The sequence below is a fragment of the Boleophthalmus pectinirostris genome, unplaced genomic scaffold, assembly GCF_026225935.1.
Source record: "Boleophthalmus pectinirostris isolate CB_2022bp ecotype Guang Dong unplaced genomic scaffold, ASM2622593v1 HiC_scaffold_3, whole genome shotgun sequence".
NCBI lineage: Eukaryota > Metazoa > Chordata > Actinopteri > Gobiiformes > Gobiidae > Boleophthalmus > Boleophthalmus pectinirostris.
This window is the reverse complement of record NW_026571299.1, coordinates 25711341-25731683: the sequence shown is the minus strand read 5'-3', so window position 1 is coordinate 25731683 and position 20343 is coordinate 25711341. Positions and strand designations below refer to the sequence as shown.

General features: G+C 40.9%; 2 protein-coding genes across 3 annotated transcripts in view; one reads left to right on the top strand and one right to left on the bottom strand.

Annotated features, from left to right (window-relative positions):
• olfml3b (olfactomedin-like 3b) overlaps positions 1-20343 on the top strand; it is an 84032-nt gene that overhangs the window by 21897 nt on the left and 41792 nt on the right. The gene's annotated exons all lie outside the window — the stretch shown is intronic.
• Positions 1919-18355, bottom strand: LOC110171257 (growth/differentiation factor 11-like). 2 transcript variants are annotated; one of them, XM_020936946.2, is made up of 3 exons: positions 17868-18355; positions 4156-4529; positions 1919-2363 (listed from the first exon to the last, which is right to left on the bottom strand). In XM_020936946.2, the coding sequence occupies exons 1-3, from the start codon at positions 18280-18282 to the stop codon at positions 1983-1985; spliced, it is 1170 nt and encodes a 389-aa protein (XP_020792605.2). In that variant the 5' UTR covers positions 18283-18355; the 3' UTR covers positions 1919-1982. The 2 variants fall into 2 exon arrangements, with proteins under 2 accessions (XP_020792605.2, XP_055016672.1); XM_055160697.1 differs by having other exon boundaries at positions 1919-2360.

Sequence of the window (20343 nt, the reverse complement as noted above, 5' to 3'; positions counted from 1 at the left end):
GTGTATATGGACAGGCCCCCGCTTCAGACAAAAGCCCAGAAAGCGTGATGGAATCAAGAAGTTCTCAAGCAGTGGTTCTCAAACTGCGCTATTGAAGTTAGATCAGCTTTTACTGATGTAGTCCTGTTAAATCCTGTTTGTTTTTTTTGTAGTGGTTTGAACTTGTTTTGTTGTGCTTTAGCCCAGTTCCATTTTAAAGTTTGATCTATGTTGTGTCTGCAGTCTTTGTCTTTTAGGTTTGTGTGTAGCCCAGGTTTGGTCTGTGGTTTTGGTTTAGGCCCTGAGGGCCTGGTTTAGTCCTGTACACGGTCAACTTTTGTTTTGGTTCATTTTATTCCTTGTAGCCTAGAGTTTGGACCAGGTATAGTTTATTTTGGTGATGTTTAGATTATTTCATAATTTTAATCTGAAGTTTTGCCTTGGTTCTTTTCTCATTTGATTAAATATGGTCTAGGAAAGCCAAAAAACAAAATGTTTGTTGTGATGTGAGTTTCAGAACCACTGCTCAAATATATCACCATAAACTAGTTTCTTATCCTAAACTGTACAAGCTCTCTTGTGCTTAGTCAAACACAGACAACACATGTTCTCCTCCGCCTTAAACGTCCCATAGTGCAAATTTATTGTTGGTAAGGTAGTGCCCCAAAAAGGTTTTGTACCCCTTTTTAATATATACATATATCATTTATATATAATGTCAGAAGGCTCTTCCTTGATCCAACAGCATAGTGCTTTCGTTTTTACAACAAAAGGATATCTTTGCTTTGATATCCAGGAGACAAAGACAGACATTTACTACTCTACCATTCAAGCACTAACAATATTTTTATGATCACGGACAGCTGAGGTGACGTTGCAGGGCAGTTGAAATGCATCAGACATGCAGTTTACAATTTTCTTCTACAGTATCTATACTGCTGTAAGAAAGGTCTACACACGATAGACCAATGTAACATTGTACCATTGTAAGATATGATCTAGCTCTTAGTAGAGGTTTAGATTTTTCCCTTCTTGCATTTAAAAACAAAACAAATAAAAACATGATTTGTAGATTGAGTTCTTTTTCATGTTGGCATATCCAAATAGGGTCTTGGACTTTTGTCCAGTACTGCATTTCTTACAGTTATAAGTTGATATAGATATAGACATCTTTATAGCAGCAAGAACAACATGTTAGTGTTAATTCTTTTTCCTTTGTTACAGTGTGACAGAGGATTCGATTCCCACACACCCTGGAGCCAATAAACTCTCAAACTCTAACTCTATGTGCATTGTCAGAACGGCACAATGCTGACTTTGAAATGGATGCCGGATAAGTAGCATAACCTCTGCCTTTTCTTTACAAAGGTTTACAAGTCTACAAATAAAAGGACATCAAAGTAAGTGTGAAAGGATTTTGTAGGCGCTGGAGAATGTCACACATGGGTGCGATTCATTAATAGTGGCTCTAGGTTTGGTTTTGAATCTCCTTTAGTTCTCAATAGAAGATCACAGCTCTTTCTTAAGTATCAATGTAACGCACTGTATATCATGCCCCTTTTCAATTTAACAATTTCTTAAGCTGCTGTAGTTGAGCTTCTCATAAAAATAAATTAATTCTCAGATTGGAACTGCATTAAAAATATTGTAAATGCTCTTTGCTATGTCTCCCGTCATCTCCATCCACAAACCTGGACATTTGACAAAGATACCATTTAAAAACATCTTTTAAAAAACCCACAAACTAACACACAGAAACATAGTTTAGTCCCATTTATCGTTTGACGAGCCTGCTCCACACTTCTTTCCAATGTCCTGTTTTCCCATCAGTCCTCTGTGATTCATATTTCCTTTAGATTTTTACATATATTGAATCAATACTGAAAGGTATGGAAAACAGTGACATGTTTTATGTGAAGCAGAAAGTGAGATCTGGTGCTGGAGTTGTGCTGCCAGGGTTTTGGTGGCGATGCGATGGTGGCTGTACATGAGAGTCTGTGAGCCTAAGAGCAGCCACACCGATCCACCACCATCCCCGGGATCTTCCCGTGAATGATCTGTTGCTTGTCATTGAAATAGAGCATGTTAATGGGGGACATCTTGGTAGGCGTACAGCAGGGCCCCGCTGAGCCGCGGGGGTTGGCATGCTGCACCAGGTGAGTGTGTGGGTACTTCTGCATGAACATGTACTCGCACTGGCCCGAGCAGTAGTTAGCTTTGTAGCGCTTGGGCGCGATGATCCAGTCCCATCCGAAGGCCTCGAAGTCCACCGTCAGAGGGTAGCGACAGCAGCGCGACTCTGTGGAGTGCTCATCACAGTCCAGACCCAGGTTTCTCCGAGATCGTTTGGTGGTCTCCAAAACCTTCACCTCCAGAAACGGCTGCTGGAAACAGGGGGGAGCAGACATAGGAGGGTGGTTATAAGAGAGACCTGGACAAACATTACCTGAAACTGACCTAGACTAAACAGACACACTTTAGTCTAGCTTGATTCTTTTTGACAAGTTTCATTTGCTATTAGGGTTATCAAATAAAATCAAGTCAAATACTGATTGAATCAATACCAACTTGAAACTACATTTTTTTATTTCATTTGTTCGATACTAAAAAAATAACTTTCCTGAACAATTTAAGGATGATCTTCATCTTTATCAGAACTGACATTCTTGTAGTAGTATAACAAAGTACTATTATTTTGTGTAAAAAAAAAAAATTTATATTTTTGTATTATTGTGGTATCAAGTTGTTATCAAGCTTATTCCTTAATATGGAAAATGATTTTGAAATGTAGTATCATGACATCACTATTTGTTATAGATAGTTTTTTTCTGTTTTTCTGTTGAACACTCCCAGAATCAACTCCAAACTGAACAGAACAGCTTTTTCCTACACATCTCACTGGGCCTGGAACAATATTCAAAACTCTTTGTACCTACAGGAACAGTTTCCCCTGACCTCATGGATATTATCCAATTTGAATTCTTAATTAATCTGTTTTACTATGGTTGCCGAGGTACCTCTTGGCCGGGTCTTCCTTGAAAAGGAGATTTTATCTCAAGGGATTTCCTGGTAAAATAAAGGTTAAATAAATAAATAAATAAAATTCTCTGGAGGCTCTATTCCAAACATGACCTTCAACGCTTTTCGTCCCTTTGTGGCACAGACCATTAGTTTGTCACTGATGTTAACATTTAGCCCTGCTCTTTGTCAGTGTTCTAAAACCTTGGTACTTCATGTTTGAGTTCTGCACTGCAGTTTTTTTCCACTACATGCTTGAGTGACTTGAGCTTGGATTGGTCCATGACCCTCAGGGTCATCTGGAGGCCATCGCCTTAACCTTTAGGCAAAGCACGCGAATCAAATATTTCAGTCCATCGTGTTTGTTTTACAAAGCCCGCCCTCCCCAGAGTGAGTCCAGCTGGGCTCAGGGATGGTCAGGCGTGACGCATTCAGAGCAGTGAGGTGAGGGCCTCACTGTCCTACTCCTCTGTGGCTTGTTGTGTTTAGTTTTATGTTTGTGCGTGAGTCTGTTTTTGATCCTCTCCTTGTTCTGCTCTACAATAATAATGAGCACTGCTGCGTTCTCAGGGGGCAGCGGTTTATTGGCCAAGACCAGAGCTGACCTCTGTTACATGTTGTGGAGAGCTGACCCACATGGACACTTAGTAAATATTTGGTGTTTCCTAACTGGACGAGTGGCTTACATCAACATGATGTTGGATTAATCCTTCACACAAGATTTCTGCATGAACTCTTCCATGACCACACTTAGACCTGCACCCAGCAGGGTGCCTATAAAACAGTGTGGACATATGGCCAATGGGCTGCATGTGTAAGACATACACTGCAGTTTTATACCAGAGAACAAGAGGCATAGCTCTAAGCTCTTGAATGAATACAAGGGAATTCTTAGTATGGACCCTTATCTACTGTGTAACAAAGATGCAGTTAATCCATTGTTGTCAGTCTGCAATCTGTTCAGTCTGTTCTAAATCAGCATTTAGCTGTACAAAACATTCAACTGTATTTCTCAGCTTAGTAAATCTCGCATAGAAAACTTTGTAGGCATTATGCTTATTTGTTAATATTCCTTCCCAAATAGACTTGGCATCATCCTTCCTCTAACTGCCCCCTGCCCCACCCCCCGTGCCCCCTGGGACAGGTCTGAGTCCTTACCAGCCCCTCCTCCCCGGGTCGCAGCGAGGTAACGGCCAGGTCATTGCCGCTCTCATCGAAGGCGCTGATGTCGATACCCCAGTTGGTGTGCGGCTGCTTGAACCAGTTCTGCAGCACATGTTTGAAGTCGATGCTCTGCCAGTGGCCCACTCGGGAGTTGAGCTCGATCTTGAGCGAGCGGATGCGTATGTGGCGACTGCCTTGGTCTGTGATGGGCTTCAGGCGCAGGATCTGGAGGTACACTGTGGAGGTCTGCTGTAGTGGCCGCAGGTACACCCATAGCTGTGCCTTCAGCACTTTAGTGAACATGAGTTTGGGGCTGAACTTGAACAGGCAGCAGCTTGGTTTGCCATTCACCTGCACCAAAGGCTCCGCTGTGAGGAACAGAGAGAAGATTGGAGAATTATTATACTTTTTATCCACTAACAACTACTGCACTGTGATGTGTTGAAACATGTGTTAACCATAGTTAGTCAGCTGTTAAGGTCCACAACATCCAGAGTGGCTTGCAAAGTTTATGTTTATTAAATATTAATTAATATATTTATTTAATGCAAAAGATAATTGTTAAATACTGTACCACAAACCATTTTGGCCCACAGTCAAAGCAAATGTTAAAACAAAATCTAACATGGTCTTGGGGGATTGTAATTTGTATCTTATGTTGAGGGGTGTAGTTTAATACCTGGTTTTACAGTGTGCCTGTGGATGAAGTTAGGGTTGAGGGGCCCCCGAGCAGGCTTTTCTAATTGGTCTAATGGTTAAACACACAAGGGGCACTTACAGTATGTGAATACACACTTTACACAGGCTTATAATCAGTAAAATATGTAACTAGCTTTGCTTCTCATTTCTCTATAGCCTTTTTAAAAAAAATTTGTTTGTTTTTTTCCCCAAATAAAGTTGCCATTTTACTTAAATGTTTGTATATTTGATTTGTGTCTTTTTATATTAATCACAGGCTCCACTCTCAAGTAAATACCGACAGAACAAAATATGATCTTACCCCTTTCCTCAGCACTAAGATCAATAGTTTGATGCGCACATATTTTAGTCCAGTACTTCCTTAGCTTATAGACATTTACTTGTTTGTTTGCTTTTTGGTTTTTACAAAAATATAATTTATCTTCTTGATAAAACTGTGACTATAAATAAAATTTTAGACACAGTGCCCTAATCGAATAGACCTTGGTCCGTTATCATCTGTGCACATGCTCGGGGTTATTGGGGTAATTCATTCAGGTTACTTTTGTGATTACATCAAAGTTTGGAAAAGCACTTCATTTCCATATTAAAACGTGGATCAGTGATGTGGCCAGTGGCCAGATGGTAACCTCAGATTCCCAGGGGTCAATCGCAATAAAAAAAAGCCTATCCCACATTACTACCACCAAATGAAAACTAGTTTTATTAGCTCCCTTTATCAGTAAACCATAGATTTGTATGGGCTTGGATTTAGGTTTATGTCTCTAAAATGGCCTGATTTATTCTTGTCATGATCCGTACGCCACATGTCAGAGCCTCTTCATTTACATAGAGCTCCATCTGATATAATGACACTGCATTCATAAATTCATTTCCATGTAAAGCATTCATTTATTAAAGCTAATTTATTCTGCATCTAACTGGAATAATAATGCCAGGGAAAACACAATAGAATATCTAATCTGAGAGTTTCCATATCTCTCAAATGCAGATTTAGACATTAGGTGTGATGTTGCAGTCTGTTTTGCCTTCAGAAAAGACAAGAAAACAGCATGGACCTGTCAATCATTGCCAAATCTGGGGTTGCTCAGGCAACCTGCAAATGCTTCCTGGGTCAAAAGGTCATTTGGCACCTCAGCCTAGTTAAGAAATGGGATCAGGGGTCAAAACCGTCAGGCTCTTTACATCTCTGGGGCTGGGGAGGGGCAGCCCTAATAGCCAGATGAGTTTGAAGGTCAAGGTCGAGCCTATGGTAATGGTAATACGTCTTTCTTCACAACACACCCTTTTATTTGAGATTTCAGAAGCAAGGCTCAATGGACCACAGTTTGTTTTAGTTTTGATTTGGGAGATGGTCCAGCCAATGGCAACTGTTCATCAAACTCAGCTGACCAGAGCAGAAGCATCATCTTGGCAGCATAGTTCAAAAGTGGTCAAGCTTGGTTAGACTTGAATCTACTGCCCGGTTTACACAAACTAATCTTGAACAAACATCAACTATGAATAGCACATTAGCTACAGCAGGACCTGTCCCTCAGATCTCCACACTGTGATGGCATTGGTGGCACTGTATGAGTGGCTAGCACACTCGCCTCACAGCAGGAAGGTTCCTGGTTGGGTGGGTCTCCTTTAGTCACTCTGGTTTCTCCCATCAGCCCAAAAGTAGTCATGGCCAAACCTAGCTCAAGATCTGAAGATGGGTCCAGGGATGTTCAGTTCTGGTATCCAGTTCTCCTAACAGGTTGTCCCTGTGCCACTGAAGGATGGGTCAACTGCAGAGGAGACAATGACATGCACCTTTACCTTAACTTCACTTTACTTTTTTTTTGTTTGGTTTGAGTGAAGTGAACAGGCTCAGTGCTAAACAACTTGGGGTCCCTAACACTTTCCAGTCAACGTAGAACAGTGTATTTACCCGCTGTTGTAAAAGAATCCATTGGCTTCTGCCAATGATGGGAAATACTTTAATAATCCCTCATGAGGGAGATCCTTCAGTGCTGCTGGAGCAAACTGTCAGGAACAGTGAGTAATACAGATCTTGAGCTCTTGGCCAGGATCTTAATTGTGTATGAAGTATGTAAGTATGTATGTAACTGTATGTGTATTCATACAGTTACATAGATAGGTTTTATGTTTGAACATGCAACCTGTACACAGGAGGGCCCTGCTTGGTCCAGAAACATTCTACACATCAATTTATACAGGGGATTATTTTCACAATAATTTGTGATAGTGTTTTTTCACAGCCCTACAAATTTTAGTCTATTGTGATAGTCATTTTGCTGTTTGAGTCACCCTGGGACAGGTCTAAGATGAGGCACTTTGTTTTTGTTTTGATTTGGGAGGGGATTGTCCAGCCAATGGTGTTGTAATTGAATTATGGTCATGCATTGGGGGATCTGAATGTGACTGTGGTACAGATGGGTCCCGGGCCGCTGCGTTGAACATGGGCCAAGCGCGGACAGTCCTGGTCCTTCAGCTTGTATTTCAGGGACAGTCATTAGTGAGTGTAAACAATATGTCAATGTTCCTTTTGGTGGTTCGCTGGGGTCACGGCAATTAACGTGTTTGCTCAACGACACAGAACCGGGAATGCATGATTCTGCTGCTGCTGTTCAGATTTCATCACAAATACTTATGGTTGTCTTATATATGGATAAAGATAAAGTAATAATGAACTAACCTAGTTCAAAGAAAAATGTGTCACAAAATATTCTGTATGAAAAAACAAGCCAAATACAAAGTTTAAAACAATCCTTCTCAGTTCCTTAGTTCCTACAGTCTTTGTTTAAATGCATGTATTAAGTCATGACACACAGTGGTGTAATTTACTTTGGGTTTTGCTGAAGTTTGAGGGGCTGAAATTGTTAAATTGCTCCTGTGGAGGCCTTACTTGAGTGACCACAAAAGGAGTAACCTGAGAAGCCCAGAGCACAATCCATTTAGGAGCCTGTTATTAAACACACATGTAGCACATATGAGCCGCTCATGCTAAACAATGACTGCATTGATAGGCACCAAATCAACCTGTGTCTTTATAGATCCTGTAAGTCCTCAGTAATGTTAATGCTGCATAGCTCCAGTGTTGGCAGAGCGGCTGCCTGGTGCCAAAGCAGCTGCACTTGTAAAGAAACAGGACATTTAATCCCCTCCCCTGATCCACTGTGGCCCGCTGTCATAACATATTACTGCTAAGAGCCTTATCATTTTACTACATTTGCTGTTTTATTATTTAATTTCCTGGACAATTTGACCACTTAAGCCCTGTTGTAAAACCATGATGTAAGCATGACAAGAATATTCTACAAGTTGTGCACGGCTGCAAAAAACATATTTAGGATTGATTGTATGCATTATTTTTCTTTTGGAATCTGAAAGCAGCTGTATAATTTTGTGCATTATTACTTCACTCCTTCCATACAGGTGGTAAGCTATTATGTAGCTGCAGCTGCCCTGGGGTAATAAACAAGGCTGCCCATGTGCGCCATCAGCCCCTCCGAACATTAGCAATCACTCACACCACATATACATGCATAGGCAGGGGAGGTGTCTTGCTCAAAGACATAACAACAGTATGAAAGAGTGGAGTTCACACCGACCTTCGGGTCAGTTAATGAGTGAATAATTTATATTGTAAAGTATTATATAAATACTTTTAGAGAAGTAAAATCTTGGGCAGAAACTTTGTTCATAAAATATAATTTAATTTTGATTAGTTAAAATCATGCTTTTAGCCCCCCCTACTGGAGCAAAAATCTGAGGCGTACAGTACCAAGACCAGAGCCAAACTAAAATAGCCGTGAACAGAAGCCTGTGAGGTTTTCCAAAGGAAGCGTGGCTGTTTGCTTTTGCTCCTCGTGCTTCCTCCAGCTCTCTCATTATTATTGCTGCCGCTTATTTCCCTCTGGTATAATTGCAGCATATGTAGCTGGTGAGATTTACAGCCAGTGTGCAGGAGGGGGGCGTGCAGGTGAGCGAATCTAACATCTGGTTGGCTCCCTGGGTACCTGCGTCCTATAGGTGAAAGTGAGAGGGAGACTATAGAAGAGGCCTGCTGTGTGCTATCTGTGCACTTTTCAATGGCTGCGGGCAACGGTTTAAAGAGTGGAATGGTTAATGACCATTTACAGAAATACGCTACAGGAGACTGTTAAAAAAACAGATGGGAGGTAATACTTGGTATTCATAAAAGTAATCCTGAGATAAAACAGAAAAGTTAGTGTTGGTTACTTTGGGAAACTGCTTTGACAAATGTTATTCCAATAAACAGCCTTAAATCCACACACGGAAGTTTAAGGGGGCTGCACGAATATGTCCCAATTTATCACAATAGTTTTCAGGTTTAAACCTGACCTTCACACTTCCATCTCCGGAGACAAAGGAGCCGAGTGCGGGCTCTTGTCATGCAGCTGCGAGTGCCTTGTATACATGTGTGGCAACATATGCCAATCAGGTGGAAGCGCACAGCTCGGCCGGGGCGGGGACAGGAATGCTCCTCCATTGTGAATGTCCAAATGGATAATGCATAATGATATCAAGCTAAAGAGGACTTTCATTTGCATATATATCTATATTTTCTTTTCTTAATGGGAAATGCAAATGTGCAGTTTTCTGTTGAGTGTGTGTTTGGGAGCTTTGGTGCTGAATGAATGTGACTCTAGGGTATCCCCACGCACCTCGGCATATTAATCATTGTGACACGTTCACGACCCTTCTAATAAGACAGGGGCCACAGTGCGCCCCCCCAAACATCCCATCCCAGCCCAGCCTGCTCCCTCTTTGTCTCAGGGTCAGTCCCAAGGGACGCGGGGTGGTGGGGGAGGCCAGGCCCGAGCTGCAACCGAGGGGGGCTGTGAAGTTAGAGCCCCTCTTTCAGGAACTCTCCCCTGGGACAACGGAGGCACAAGACTCCTATTAGGAACGAGCCCCCGTAAAAAGACAGGCTGGTTCTGGCTCAGTGAACACACTTACATATAACATACAAAGAAGGATATGACCAAGAGTTTATGCAGCGCTCCTATAAGCGTCACTGCTAACTATCTGTGGTTGTGTGATAGTGTAGTGCAGGATCGTGGGACACTTGAAGCAGGGCGCGCTGAAAGGAGCGTGCAGTGAAGTGCATAAGGTGGACAGCTGGACAGCAGGAAGCACCCGGCGCTGCCAGGGCCACTGTTTGTGTGCATCCAAACAGAAGCATGGGACGTGAATGTAACGGGACAGAGGGTGCCCTGTTTCGAAAGTCAAACTTTGGCAAACATCTTAAAAACAAATTAACCTGAAAAGAAGCTTTGACTGCGCAGCCTCTTGTTCCCTGTCCCTGTGTCAGCGCGTTGTGACTGATTCTTGTCCATGTTGCACAGTGAAAAATGAGTCTAACTGTGATCCGACACTGGAGTCATTTATAATGTGCGGCTCACACAGCTGTGCGATCTCATTGACTTTAAGTCACTCATCATTACGGCCCAATCCGCAGTGCTGTGACAGGCGCCACCTGCACCTCCAGCACAGTGGCCTCACAGCCACACACTCAGTAAGTGAGCATAGCATTAGCACAGTGTAAAACATGAAAGTAACTGCAGGCTTTGTAATGGCTTCATACGTTACTACGCCTGAGGCTTGAATAGTTTTACATAGATGAAAACATCAGCACAACATACGTGGTGTGTAATTTCCTAGCCTTTGGCAGGTTATTATCTAATCTGCAACATGATATTATGTAAGAAGACAATTCCACAAGAGTCCATAACAGTATCAAAGTGTTTTAACATAGCATGGCCACAAAACCGTAATATACCATACATAACTGGACCTTCACTTGTGTAATGCACACTTATGCCTTGGTTCATGGATCAAACCTGGATTAAAAAAAGCTATTTCCCTATTGCTCTTTGTAATGTATAGTATTACAGGTATACTCTGGTACAGTAAGCCATCTATCAGCATCTTCAGTGTCCTATAAGGGCTGCTTCTGTTTTGAGAACATTCAGCGAAAAGCTAAAAACATCCTTTAGGCCACCCAGATCTGTCTTCAGGAGTTGGCTGCAAAGATTAACACAGGGATAAAGATAGATTCACAAGGAAGCTTTCCTTCCTGTGGGTTTGTTCAAGGAAAATAATCTTTTTGCAACATAAAACTGGATTCTTCTTTGAATCCGTAAATCACTAACTCTTTTCTAGTCTCTGAAGTAACTGTCCGTAATGAACTTCCTGATGATGTGCTGAACCACAGGTGATAAAAATGGCAAAATGGCTGCTCTACTTTGCCACAGAAAAGAGGCTAATTAAATTTTTATGTTATAATCGTGAGCTAACCCATCGTTAATTGTAGCTCTGTCCCTTGTGGGATCCTATATTATGCCAGAGCAGCATTTCCATTGCTTAAACGCCTTTAATGGACTCCTCCATAAACAATAATGATCTCCATCTTCTTCTCGGGCTTCTGCCTTGCTCCGTCTCTACACAAGCCTTAATTACTGCTCTGAAGTAATTATGGTCTTTATTAGTGAAACCCAACATCTGTTTTCAGTCATTGTAATTGTACCTATAAAAGGCTTCTTGATTTCGGTCCCTTTAGGATGGGCCTGTGCTGCTGTTCCCCCTGGACCCTCCCATCCTTACCCCTCCTTCTGCATGTCCTGGACCAGAGCATGATGCAACCAGCTCCAGCTCATGTGCAGCTCATGTATATCTTCTCAAATGCTGGCTCAGGGCCCTCGGGTGAGTTATGAGCAAGACTGCAAAAAAGCTTTTTAAGTTATAATGTTAAAATGTTATAATGCCATTTGTTTCATTTGTCCATACAAATACAATCTTTAATGTTGTAGAAACATGAAGAACCAATGCTAATTTGGACAAAAGTGATTAAAAAAATATATATATTTTGTAATACAGGGCAGTATATTTGTGTTAATCATACAGTTGGTTTGGGCAAAACAGAACTGGGCTATAGCTGTGATTGTCACTACTTCCACTCCTACTGTATCTCTGAGTTTTTCGGTTTTCTGAGTCATGCTAAAATGTATATATACTATATACTTTTTAACACCACGTGGGTGTCTTCATGTAGATGTTATTGCTTTGCCTGAAATGTTCCACAGTATGACATTAGACTATCTTCCATTTATTCAATCACAGATGAATAAATGCTTGCAGTAAGCGGGGTCGCCTCTCCACAGATCTGTCCTATAATTTGGCCTAATGGCGCCACCTGCTAGTCCTCATGAAAAGCAATAACATCTCCATGGAGACAACCAGGGAGGAGACCCTCCACCAAAAAAGTTGCATAGTGCACCTTTAAAAATTATACAATGGCTATCACTGACAACAGCTTGAAAACTTTACAAATGAGGTGACTGCTTCATTGGAATGTGAATGCACCTTCCATTCAAACACTGCTCAAAGAATATATTAAAATGTAAAGAATTCTGTTATAGTAACATGGTTTCCTCTGCAAACAACAAAATGCCATGTCTTAATATGTCCCTGCAGTGGAGATCACAACAAACATTCTGAAATGCATATGATTCTTTTATTAGTTTAGCAGTTCATATTTCACTCTTATTTGAAATATGAATGCTCCTGGTTATGTTTACAATTTTCAACAAATCCCTAATATTAAACATAGATCCCAAATCTGATCTTGCTTGTCAGGAAAATCACAATTAGGTAATTTTCTGAAATCAGTCATCCCTAATTAGATTACACTAGTAGTAACAAATATTTGGTTGCCAAAAATCAAATGATTTGATTTCCTGCAATTCTGCTAAATATAACAAAGTCATTAAAAGTTATACATTTAAAATCAAACTGCCTAAAGTGATGATGCAGTTTCAGAGTGGAATTCTTTCTATATCTTGTATCTGTAATAAATAAATGTCCAGAAGGTATTATACTTCACCCTAACCCTGCTATGGTCTCAGTGTTCGCTCAGATGCTCCAAGAAAATGCAGAGCAGAGGGACTGTGAGGGGAGCGTGGGAATCGGCCGCGGAGGGAGGAAGGAGAGAGATTCCTGAGGTCCTGGGGAAATTCGGTCCTTGTATTAATAGACTCTGGTCTCTTTGAAATTTTATTAGCCATAAAGTTGACAGTATGTTGTGCAAGTGACAGGGCATTCTTAGGCTCTTTCAGTGTCCAAACAAATCAACTACAATGTTTATTTTTCCCTTTCAAAAGTTTAACACATTGACCGGGCAGGTGCCATATTCAAATTGACAGATGATTTGTTCAATAATCTTCTTTAGACACAAACTTTAAATAGCCATTGGATTGCAAAAAAAAAACCATAAAAAAAAAACAATAAAAAATACAAGATAATAAGATAAGAGATATATTTGTTCCTCACTAAGTCATTTTCAAAGTTGTAATATAATGCAAAGAGTTGTTAAAAAAACAAAAAAAAAAAAAACAAACAAAAAAAACTAAAGGGACAAAAATATGCAAGATAAATATGGATTAAAAAAAAACATTTTAACAAGTACAACAGATCTATATGATTCAAAATTGGTCACCATCTTTGTAGTTTGTGTCCTGAGCTGGAATTTGAACTGACATACTATGGGGCAAATTTGACAGGGCTTTCTAAATTGTGAATTGATATTTTGTTATTTTTGCAGTTTTGTCACTGTGTTGAAGACAGTTAGACCCGTGCTGTCCTTTTAGCGCTCTCCTCTTGATTTTTATGGTTCCTGGGCTTTCAGGAAATGACCCTTTATAGTGTCAACACAGTAAAAGTCTTGTTTTGATGGGAGGAGTTGCTTGTGTGTTACTACCGGTGCAGCTAAAGAAAAGCCGATGAGCTTAATAGTCCTTTTTCCAAACTATCACGTAGCTGTGAACTCCGTGACCCTCTTTGTCAACAGTCTCAGAGCTCTCGGCGTTTGCAGGTGAGTAAGCAGCATGTCCCTCCCTCCTCACAGCCGTAACATGTTTCTCTGTACATGTGGATACAGGTGCACTGAGGATGCTTAGGGATGCATTACAACATTAATGTGTCTCTTCTTACAGCCCCACATCTCCACAGCACAACGCACAGACCTCTTCAACTCCACAGTGACACTAGTGGATCCAGGCTCTAAATGTGTGCATTTATGATGTAATCAGATTTTTTGCATGTTTTATTGGCAAAAAAAGGTGACATGTTTGACCTGGAGTCTGATTTCTTTGAATAACAGCAAGTACAGTGCAATAGGCAGAGATAGGAGATAGGTGAAAACCAACAGTTTTGGAGGACTTGTCTTGAAAGCAAGACAAGACAAAGCAGGAATACTCACACATAAATGAATCTAAATACAACTGTGAGTAAGCCAGTGATGAGGGAACACTGTTTAAAATGGGTGAAAGTCTATTTTACCTCATCCTGAACATGTTGAGACGGGGTCATCCATTGTGACTTTAAGCTATCCTATTACAAGAACAAACTATTTAGTCCTGTCTTCAGAGAAGAGTAGAATCTACCTCCACTCTTATTACATTAAATTACACTGAATGTCTTTCCCTATTGTAACCAACAACTTGGCCATCTGAGGCTTGAGCTAATGAATTTGGCTCTGTGTACTGGCAAATGATCATGGTTTTGATATGTGTTACTGACTATAGTACTGTACACTGTACGTACATCACAAGTAATCAGAGCCAAGGATTTGTAAAACAAAACAGTCCAATAATAACAATTTGGTTGTTTTTACTCTTTACTCTCTTAACAATGTTAAGCCTAGGATTAAAAGCATATGTACATTTTCTGGTGGAAGGTCCCTCACCTGTTTGTCTCATGAAAATGTTGTTCCTTGCCTGGAATATTCTACAGTGTGATATGTACATGTATATTTTTGGTGTTTTTTTTTTTAATATAATTTTTACATGCACCTTTAGTTGAAGTACTCTTTCTGTGTACAGAGCCTGAATGCCAGCAGAGGAGGCCTATGGTCAAACAGGCAACTATGAGTATCAAACTTTCACTTCACCTCAGGTACGATCTCATGCATGCACAAACAGCACAGCATGTATTATTTGTGAGTCTATGTGGATATAATGATAGTCTCTATGTGGCTATGTGATCATGTCAGTATTAAACTTGTATTGGAGAATTAGTATTGCTGCTCTAGCCAATCTGACCACAAGGACGTACAATCAGTGCTATTTTGTGCTGTGTGCTCCTGTGTAACAGGTTCAGTCCCATACGCACTATTTCTGTACAGTGAACTCGATGACCATTGTGATGCAGCACCTTACCACATACCGTACAGAGCTGGATGTGTTAGTACATTAAGTGCCGCACTATGATATAAATAGCTGTAGTTTTTCCATGAAATTTCATCGTAATTAGAGACCAGGAAGCAAGCACGGACCCTGTCAACCCCCACTGCGGCACCCACGTACCTTGAGTGAATACTAAGAAGCCACTCTGGCTGTGGTCCAGTTCAGTATGTACCACGTGAACTACGGCCTTCAAAGGCACAGAGAGGGTGACCGGGTTCGAGGTGCAACCGGGAATGCTGTTTGAAGTGCTGCTTCTATCAGAGACACAAATGGCACTTTTGATCCTGTGGGATCACGAAGACGCCACAGGCAAAAGAGAGATGCACTCGCTCGCTGCACGGGAGAAAGTGAGGGGGCTGAAACAGATAAAACTACTGCACTGATGAGGAGAGGGACCTCTCTGCAACATGGCACACGCACACTGCACACTACAACAGGATCTAGAGCCAGGAGAACAATGGAAATGTTAGGATCATTTACTGATTCAATTCCAATCTACTTATGTCATAATAATAATAATATATATGTTTTTATCAAGTAATTTTCAAAATGAAACTCAAAGTTATCATTACCAAAATATGCATCCAGTGTGCCCTCACTCAAACGGGATTCAGTCCCACCTTGGTTTTGTTCATTACTTTTTTTTATCTTACAGACAAAACTCTAGAGTTGACTGTACTTGAGAAACTATACTTTAAATTCCACACACTTCTAGCTTTTATGGTTTAGTGGTGCCTGAAGAGATGCCCTCCACCTGTCAGGCTGAGAAATTGTGTCAAAAAGGCACTATGATGTTTACATTCATTTGACTAATATTAGCGAATGGGGGGATAATTTCTGTGTCAAATAACAGGTGGAAATTTACAAACAATATTGTATTAATGACTGCACAGGATTTTCTTAGATTTGTATGACCATCATGCAGTCTTTTGAAATGACTGTGCCTTCATGACTGTTCTACATTTTTGTCATGTGTTTTTGGGTAGGCAGACTAGGCCATCCAATTATGATAGGCACTCAGTGTTCAAGAAAGTAAATTACCCTTAAGCTAACACAACATGCCAATTTAAGCAGTTATGATGTTAAAGATTTTACAGACAACACGAAAACCAGTGGCACAAAAGCTCATCTTTGTCCACTGTGGACATAAAGGACAGATTATTTGCAGTGCGTTTCATGGTCCGCCTTGTGCAGAATATATTACGTGTGTAAATGTTGTTGAACCCTGCTATTCCCCACGCAAAGGTCACACACTCCCCTCGACCCTAAGTGATTCTGCGTCTTTGTGTACTCGTGGAGGGAAAAAAAACGAGCTGCTCCTATAAACTCCACATTTAAAAGGCAAGTGCGGCCGAGGGGGGCCGCTGCATGAGGCGAACAATGGCATCTTTTTGGACACACTTTTTCTCACTGCGATGAACAGCAGGGAAACCGGTAGAGCCTCGTATAAAGGATAGATCACAGCTGCCGGGGCCCAACAGTAATTTTCTAAAATGTCTCCGAAGGGGGCTGGTTTATCTGTGTATCTTTATAGGAGACCATAGTAGCGTGTGCAAAAAAGTAAAATAATTGGAAGGCACCATCACTTTCACGCACTCTAGGATTGACTGTATGTCGCCTGTCAGATTGTGCATAAGGAATAGGCCCTATACATGCGTTGAAAGACAATGTACTTTTTATATTATAAGAGCAATTCAGTAACTGAGAGAGACAGTAAAACTGTTTGAAATGGATGACAGCGCGAGGTACAAGAGTTTTTACAGGATAACGCACCAAGATCCGTGCGTCACTCGCTCAAAGACACGTTTGATGCTTCACAAATCCTGTCCGTAGTTTCTTTTTAGTACTAAGTCATAAAATTTCACGCATAGTTACACCAGAAACAATTACCTTACCAACTATAAAGTCGTGAAAACTACAAATTATGAGCCACGTTTTATCACCTGGAGCCCCTTAAATAGCTTTTCCATGGCAACCAGTGGTCCTCGTGCTGAGTGAGCACTTTCGTAGGTGTTGTAATGGCAAAGGAAAGTTTATATTTGACCATTGCTTGTCAAGTAATGTGGGCATGGCAGCAATTAGGTTGATTTTAGTGCAATTTGGGACAATTTGAGTAAGAAGCAGCTATTGATAATTACGTGTAATAATCTGCTGCTGAGTGTTAGATAATCAGTTCCAAACCACTTCTAAGGAGGACCTCATCAATGTCTCTGTCAAATATATTTCAAATCACAAACTTTTGGAGAGATTCTATAATTAATTTGCAAAAGAAACTTTGCCAATTAGTGCAACGCTGGTGACTCCCATGTCAACAGAAATCCTGCTTGCCAAGTATGAGTAAGCACTGTTTAAGAAGGCTGTGAAGCCCAGTGCAAAACATAATTTGGGCGTCTTGTATTTGAGCATGCTGATAGAGGAGGCGCACCTTTTACTGACAGCGGTGACCATACACTCGTTACTGGGTTTGCCAAGTGGTGCCACTTAATTGATTGCGCTGTACTCTGTTTTAATTGTGGTTAACTCTAGAGACGAATGACTCTGCATGAATGCTTCTGCAAAAATGTTCATGTTTTTTGCGTGTTGCGCACAAAACATCTGTGTGACAGCGCTGGTACCACACTCAGAGATTTTTCCTAAAACTTTAAAAAGTGTATTCAAACACTTGTATTATAAATGTATAGAACATTGTGCTCGACTTTGTCCACTATTTGTTGGGCAGCTGTTGTGACTGCGCGTAAAAGATGTACTTACGCTCGGACGCCATGGTGATGACCGACTCTGTGGTGGCATGGTACTCGTCCTCCTCCATGAACTCGTCCTGGGAGGATGCGTCCCCCTGGAAGTCGTGATGGTCCAGGAGCTGCTGCAGCGGCGGTGCTTTGGGCAGCAGCTGGTTCACCACTTCGCGGCTGATGTTGGGCGCTTGCTTTAGGCGCAGTTTGCTCAGGATTTGTGACTTGATGGTCTCCAGTCTCAGCACTTTGCTCTGTTCCCTCCACACGCACGCCGAGCACTCGTGAGCGCCTGCGTCCTCATCCAGCAGAGACAAGCCGGCGTCCGTAGGCGCTTCACTGGATGGAGGCAGCAGCAGATTGGGCTCGTCGCTCCCGGACTGGCCCAAAGATACGAGCACCATTACGCACAATAAGAAGTTGTACCTCGGCATGTTGACGCGCGCAGCTGAGCCAGTGCAACTTTTCACCTTTTGTTACTGTGTCTTTTGATGAGCCGTAGGTCGTTAAATATCCCTTGTGTTGGACGTGTGCCTTATCCTACAAAAGGCAGCAAGCAAGTGACATGCATTTATTCCTGCACGATGGTCTTGTTCTTGCACGTTTTTGATGTCAATTATCCAAAAAAGTACGTCCCACTTTGTTTGATGCGTTCGGTAATCTCTCTCGTGAACATGTGGTTGGTATTCTGTACAATTTAGTCCTCGGTAGGTGTTGTGGATATTGGAGAAGTGTCACTGAAAAATGTGCAAGTGCGGTCAAAAAGGGGGCTCTTTATATATCTCAGCTGCCCCGTGTCGTAATCCGTCTCCATTGGCTAAGATTGCAACAAAAGGCTTTTAGGTCGGTCACCAAGTCAAGAGGGACAACAGCGAAGGGAGGGAGCGCGCACTGTTTTGGAGCGGAGAAATGTTTTTACAGTACACAAACAATTTCCATTAGAGATACAGCCCAATTAGGCTTTTATGATAATTACACTTTTCAGCCCCGCAGCTCCCTGCCGAGGAAGTAGGCTTAAATAAATGTAAAGTCGCAGGGGGTTAGGTTGATTCAGCGGGGCCATGTCTACATATTTTTCACAAGTTGCTCATATTAAGTAGGCTGAAGCTGACATTGATCAGTAAAAGCTATACCGAAAATTAAGCAAGTTGTCCCTGAATTTTGCGATTTTATGTAACTGGTGGATAAACAGACCAAATTAGTCTTATGAATAGAGAAAGTCTCGTACTAATTAAACTTTTTTCTTAATTTTGCAACTATATCATGAGATTAATCACGTCTGATACGTGATACACCGTACATAGAAGTACACGTTTCTCTGACCTATTTAATTTAGCAGAAAAACATAAATGCAGATATTATCGTTAAATGTTGTAAGTTTATTTTTGGCATGATCAGCGCAAAGATGCAGTTCTGCTGAAGGCTGTTGAACGGGACTTGATGACAGCTTGAACATCATTGACTCAGCAGTGTCCCCTGCTGGAGGACCTCGGGGGTGCAGCCGTAGAGAGTAGGATGAAGGATTGAAACACAATTATATTGGGATTTGAATAGAGGTGTAACAATATCTCACGATACAATATCTTCACAGTATGAACCTCACAGTACAATATTTATTGCGATATCATGGGAAAGCTCACAATATGGCTGGGAGACTCACAATTAGTGATGTAACAATATCCAAATCTCTCTGTACAATATTTTCACGATTTACATCTCACAGTACGATATTTACTGTGATATTTTGTGGAAATAAATAAAACTGTTAATATGCTACTTTTTCCTCTTAAAATGCCTTGACAAGTCTTAATCCAAAGAACTAAGACTTAAAGTGCTTAGAACTGTTATTTCTTCTTGTAGTCTACACTGAAATGGAGCAAAGGATCATGGTCTATGTAGTTGTCTCTGTCTTTTTAAAGCTATTACTGCATCATAACTCTTAATTTATGCAGAGAGACTTGTAATTCAAATATTGTGATGGTCCACGATATTATTGTGAGAACTTTGATGATTTGATATCACAATATTTCTGTTATTGTTACATCACTAGATTTGAACAGTGCATAGATTCGCTCAGACTGTTTTCAGACTCTGGAATGTGATGATGGAATGCTCCCAGATGTGGGATAAACATATTTTCCTATTGATAAATTGTACTTATGTGTATATATATATATATATATATATATATATATATATATATAATATATATATATAATATAATATGTATGTATATATATATATATATATATTATATATATATATATATATATATATATATATATGTGAGAGAGACCTACCACCGTGGAAGGTGAGAAACACATTTTATTTTATATATATATATATATATATATATATAAATTTGTTTCTCACCTTCCACGGTGGTTGGTCTCTCACCCTCATTCAGCTCAGGTCCTCTAACAGAGGCCTGGGAGCTTGAGAGTTCTGTGCAGTATCTTTGCTGTTACCAGTACTGCACTTTTCTGGACTGAGAT